General features: G+C 15.6%; 1 protein-coding gene across 1 annotated transcript, besides 7 other annotated features; it reads right to left on the minus strand. All coding sequences in view use genetic code 6, as the record gives it.

The window, feature by feature from the left end:
- The first annotated feature begins 381 nt into the window (after positions 1-381).
- Positions 382-436: a microsatellite.
- Positions 437-879: 443 nt separating this feature from the next.
- Positions 880-1,008: a microsatellite.
- Positions 897-967: a microsatellite.
- Positions 921-957: a microsatellite.
- Positions 1,000-1,037: a microsatellite.
- A 204-nt stretch (positions 1,038-1,241) lies between these two features.
- Positions 1,242-1,279: a microsatellite.
- Positions 1,280-2,268: 989 nt separating this feature from the next.
- Positions 2,269-2,715, minus strand: IMG5_053620 (hypothetical protein; the record flags this gene model as incomplete). Its single annotated transcript, XM_004037360.1, has 1 exon — positions 2,269-2,715. The coding sequence occupies one exon, from the start codon at positions 2,713-2,715 to the stop codon at positions 2,269-2,271; it is 447 nt and encodes a 148-aa protein (XP_004037408.1).
- A 2,200-nt stretch (positions 2,716-4,915) lies between these two features.
- Positions 4,916-4,948: a microsatellite.
- Positions 4,949-6,056: the final 1,108 nt, after the last annotated feature.

Genomic DNA, 6,056 nt, shown 5'->3' on the forward strand with positions numbered 1-6,056 from the left:
TATTATAAAAATTTATTAATGAAAAATAAAATTTTGGTTTATTAAAAAGAAAATTTTAAGATTACTCTTTATAATGAACACTTAGAATATTTGAAAGACTAAATATCTAGAATAACTTATAATTTGATCCTCTTAAAGAAATTAGTAATAATTTTTAAGTCATTTCAATTTTATCTAATATTATTATTCTTATTCTTAATTTGTTTAAAGATATAAAATAATTTTTAATATATCATTTAAAAATGTAAATTATTTAAATGAATAAATTATTGATCATTATGTTTAAGAATAATAGTAATATGTTGCAAAAAAGTTATTCTAATTATTTCATTCTTAATGCTAAATAATAATTATTGGCTAATGCTCTTTTTAAATTAATTTTAAAAATAATAAAGGTTGTCCTAAAAAGAAAAAAGGATTTACTTAAAATAATAAAATAAACAAAATGAATACTCTTTACTAGCTGCTATAAATTTTAATCAAATATAAGATTATTAAATTTACTATGGAGGTTTTTAACAAGTTAGGATTTCAGCAGTTTTATAGTAGATTTGAATAAAAATAAAACTAAAAAAATTAAAAGAATCAAAACTAGTATTTTTTATGGAAAATGATTAGATTCATAAAGATAATTATAATATTTAAAAATTATATTAATATAATAAAAAATGCTCCATATACACCTAAAGCAAATCTTATAGAACTTTTATTTAATAAATTGAAGCTATTATATAAATAAAAAGAAAAGAATAATGAATATGATTTAATTGCAAAAATTGTATATGCATACATACAATATAAAAAAAAAAAATTGATAAAAAGATAGAATTTTCATTAAATTTTTTAGAAAAAAAATATAAAATGAAATATTATAAAATGTAAAAAAAGAAAAATTTAAATAAAATTAAATAAAACTAAATTAAAAAAAAAAAAAAAATAAAAATAAAAAAAATATAATAGAATAAAAATATATATATTTATATAAAAATAAAAAAATTAATATAAATATATATATATATATATATATATATTTATATTTTTTTATTTATTTATCGTATTTGTTTATATACTTCTTTAAAAATAACAAAGAAATTTAAAGTTTATATAATAATACAATTTCATTAGTATATATTTACATATATTAATAAACAATTTTTATTGATAATTGAATTATTAAGTATTTATTAATTTTTTTAATATATTGTTTACTTTAGTTTTTTTATATAAATTTAAAAGTATTTTTTATATGATATATTAAAATTTATATTATATTTAAAATGTTTTTATTTAATTATTTATTTATTTTATATATTTTAAATAAAAATTATTAAATAAATTTATAATATTTTTTTTTATTTTTAAAAATAATTTATTTTCATTATTATTATTTGTTATCTTTTATAATATCTCCAACAATACTTTTCACTTAACTAATCTATTAATCAAATTATTATTATATTTCTTTTATTTTTTTTTAATTAGTTATTATAACTAGATATGCACTACCACAAATAACTAAACCTAGTAAAATATAAAGTTGCATATAATGAAACAATTTATAATTAAATAAATTTTTATATTTTTTTATTTAAATTTTCCATAATAATACTTACAATTTATCATATTTTAAATATTAATTTTTAAAATAAGACTATCTTATTTAAATGCTTTAGTTCATAAATATGATTTTGTTATTATTAATATTTGCTAAATCCTTTAAGTTCTAGTCTGTTATATTATTTATATACTTTAAATCATTTTTTTAAAATTATTTTATTTTTCGGTCTAAAAGAAAAGCAAATTATCTATAATAATCTGCAATTAATTATTATTATAAGTATTCGCTATTATTTACATTACCAATCCATGTTTCCATTTATTTATTAAATTAATTAAGGTCTGTTTTTTAGTTTTCTAATTAATTTAATACTCTGTTGGAATAAGGTTCATTGATTTTAAATTTAAAAAAATGCATTTTTTGTTAATTTTGTAAACTTAATGAATATAATATTTTACTTCGGAACATATTTTTTTTTATATTATTTGATATTATAAATAAAAGTATAAATTTAATTAAATAAAATAAATCTATATATTTGCATATTATTGATATATTTTAATTTTTAAGAAAAAAATAAAATATATTCTTCTTTTTGATTATTTTTACTCTAAATTTATTATTTTTTTTATGATAATAAAATTAATAAAAAAATTAAAACAATAAAAAAACTCATCCTTTTTCTAAAATTTATTTAACATTAAACGCATTCATTGCTTATTTTTCAGCAACCATATTTTTAATTTTTTAAGGAATGTCTCCTTTAAGATCAACATTAGTAATATAAATACAATTAGTACTTTGTTCATTTATTTATTATAAAACCCAACCACCAAAAGCAACTTCTCCTCTAATAACTCCTTTTTATTCAGGAACTCTATCATCTAAAATAGAAGTAACTAATAAATAATAAACATTATTACAAATTTACTTATTAAGAAGTATGACAAAATCTCGACCTCCAACAACTAAAACTCTTTTAAAAATATTATGTTCGATACTAGTTTAATCATCTATTTTTTAAATTTATTTTCCTTATTTAAATTATTTATCCCATTAAGCTCTATTTGCAGGATTCGTTATATAATTTAATATTTCCTAAACTGATTTTTATATTGTAAATTCGCCTCTTGATATTATATTTTCTGTTTTTTCATCTTTTTTCACATTAATTGAATATGCATTATCTTTATGTAATTATTTCCAGCCTTCTCCTTCTAAGTTTACAGCTTTTTAAATATTCTCTAAAGTTTTGTTTGTTAATTTTTAATAATTATTTATATTTGACTATTTTTCTAACTGAATTTCTTAATTTTATTACTTATCACTTATATTACTTGAAAAGCTAACATTCTTACAACTTTTTGTACTTTCTGGTAAAAAATTATCCGATTTAAAAAAAGAATTTTCTTTAATATTTTGTTAATTACTATTCTAAATATTAATTTAAAAATTAATATTTACATTAAAATTTTATATTTTAAGAATTAATTACATTTTTCGAATTCATAGTATTATCATTTTTTGTATTAAATTCACTATTTATGTTCTTTCCTATATCATTATTTCTTTAATTAATACTTTATTTATAAAATTCATTTTCTTTGTTACTTTATTATTATTGACTTTTGCGATTTTGTTCTTTAGATTGATTATTATCTTCATGTGTTTTATTTAGATTTTTATAATATTCAAATAGTAAACTATTAGGGTTTTTCTTTAAAACATTTAATTAGTTTCTAATTCCTTTCAAAAGCAAAGGTGAATTAATAGAACTATTAATATTTTAAGGTTAATCTTAGAAATAATAACCCAATTAAAATCCGAAATTATCAGCTTCATTTAATTTAATAATAAAAGTCCTTTGTAAAAATTGAAAATTATTATGTTCAACTATATATAAAATATTATTTTCTTTGAAAATAGTTTAATAAAATTTAACGCTTGTAACTTTATTTTTACTTTGTTATTAATAATTTTAAGAAAGGGCACTATTTAAGCAATTAAGAATTATTAATTAGCCATTTTATTCGCTTTGTTAAACTCCTATTTGCCATTCATTTCTATTTAGTTATGTTATTGCTAATAGAAATTCATTTAAATTATGATTCATGTAAAATTCAGCATATATATTTATCTTTTTTTGGCTACTTTTCTCTTTAATTTAAAACCTTTCCATTTCTTTTTTATTAAATTTTACTAACCCAGGTAAAAGAATAAGATTAACTCCAATTAAAAAACTTAAAAAGATCTATAAGAAATCAAAAGAATTAAATGCTTAATAAAACACAATACAGACAACAAGTAAAATAAAAGATATAAAAAAAAAACTTGACTAAATGTTTATTTTTTTTTCAAATTTAATCACTTATTTGGTATTTTATATACTATTGATATTAAAGAAAACTTTTAAATCTTCATCTAAATAAGTTAGAATCAAATTTTCCTAAGAAAAATTGGATAAAATAGTACTTAAGCTTGTTTTTAATAATAAAAGTTATTTTTCTTATATATTTTTTACATTTAAGAAATTATTGTCTAATTTATAATCATTGTATATGAATTTATCGCTTTCAATATTTGTGCATTATGCTAATTATTCTTCATTTGATTTTTATTCTTTTTGACTTTACATTTGTAATATTTAAAGCCATTTCTTGTGTTCTTATATTTCTTTACATTTCATGTATATATTCTGTTTTTAAATTGATAATTAGATTATATAATCATTTTCGAATGTTATTAGCTCATTTATTTAAGAATCTTATAAATTATATTATGCTGAAGATGTATTTATATTAAATTGGATGATTTTCTCCATTACTTGTACATAACGAAATACCCAATAGACTTTTTTTTTTACTAATAGATGTCCTTCTATTAATGGAATATTCATTTTTTTATATGTGAATTGATTTAATTTATGTTTTTTATTTTCTTTTTATAATATTAATTAAATATATTTTTTTTGGATACTTAAATATGATTTAATGCAAATAAATTTTTTATTTAATAATATAAATATAATTACTAATTTCTATTTTTATATTTTTCTTTTTTTATTTTCGGTCTATATATTATATCAAATATAAAAATTAACAAATATTTTTAAAAATTATATCGAGCTAACAAAAAAAAAATGAAATGAATATTTAAAATATTTTAACATCAAATAATTTTTTTTAAAAAAACATTATAATATTATCTATAAAATATTTTTAAATAAATTAAATAAAACAAATTCAATTATATATTATATTTTAAGTTTAAAAATAAAATATTGCTTATCTTTAAGGAAAAATTATAAAAAGTAACTAAATAATCAAAAAAAATAAAAAATTATATTTTTTTTTAAAGATTAAAAAACATAATATTAAAAAAAAAATATTATACACTAAAATAATAGACTCATATTTTTTCGGGAAACAATATTATCATTATGCATTTTTTTTTTACAAAAACGGATAAATTTATTATTTATTGTAGTATTGGTATCTTCAGTACTAATTTTTGGTTGAATCACGCTAAAATTATTTAAATTAATATCATATAATCCAATAAATTATTCGCTATTGAAATGTTAATACTCATTTGGTTGGAAAAGTTTATTTATATTATTCATTTAAATAAATTAAATTTTTTGTTTAAGATAATTCATGAAATACTTGATTATTGCTTTCAAAATTTTCGTATTTCCATATTAATATATTTCCCTTTGAAAGATTTATTTATATGTTTGAATTTACTACATAATCCCAATTATATGCTTAATTATTTACATATAGTATCCATTATTTTCCTTTATATGGTTGTTAAATATTTTCTATTTATACATTTAATAATCTATAGCAATAATAATGAAATCTATCATCGCTTTTATTATAAAGAGATGTAAAACATACATCATATTTATCGTTTGAAAACAATATTTTATTCATTATATCGTATATATACTCTTATTGACTTTGACTGTTGTTTTTTAATAAATTAAAATCATAATTAATATTTTTATTTAATTTGAAATTGGATCTAACACTTATATTTATACGCCAATAACATTTTTATCTTTGTTTTTAGAATTATTCAGTGGGGTACATCTCATTTATTTTTATTTTTTTAGCTTTTTTATAAATATAAAGTTATTTTTGTTTAAATTAATAGTTATATTATATTTTAAGCTTTTATAAATTACAAAAACACATTATTTTACTATACTTTTCAATTAATTTATATAAAAAAAACTATATTTAAATAATATCTATATATTTTTTATATAAAAAATTGTTAAAAATAAATTTTTTAATTACATAAAGAAGTTATTTTTTTATTTTATAAGAATTTAGTTTAAAAAAAATATTATTTTTTTGTGAATTTACGATTTAAGTCATAATTAAATAAGCATTTTTTAGTTAAAAGTAATTTTTAGAATTATGATTAAATAGAAAAATTATTAGTCTAAATTTGTAAAAGAATTAATTAGAAATTTAAAAATAAATAA

The sequence above is a fragment of the Ichthyophthirius multifiliis genome (genome assembly GCF_000220395.1).
Source record: "Ichthyophthirius multifiliis unplaced genomic scaffold scaff_1120509250175, whole genome shotgun sequence".
Taxonomy (NCBI): Eukaryota; Ciliophora; class Oligohymenophorea; order Hymenostomatida; genus Ichthyophthirius; species Ichthyophthirius multifiliis.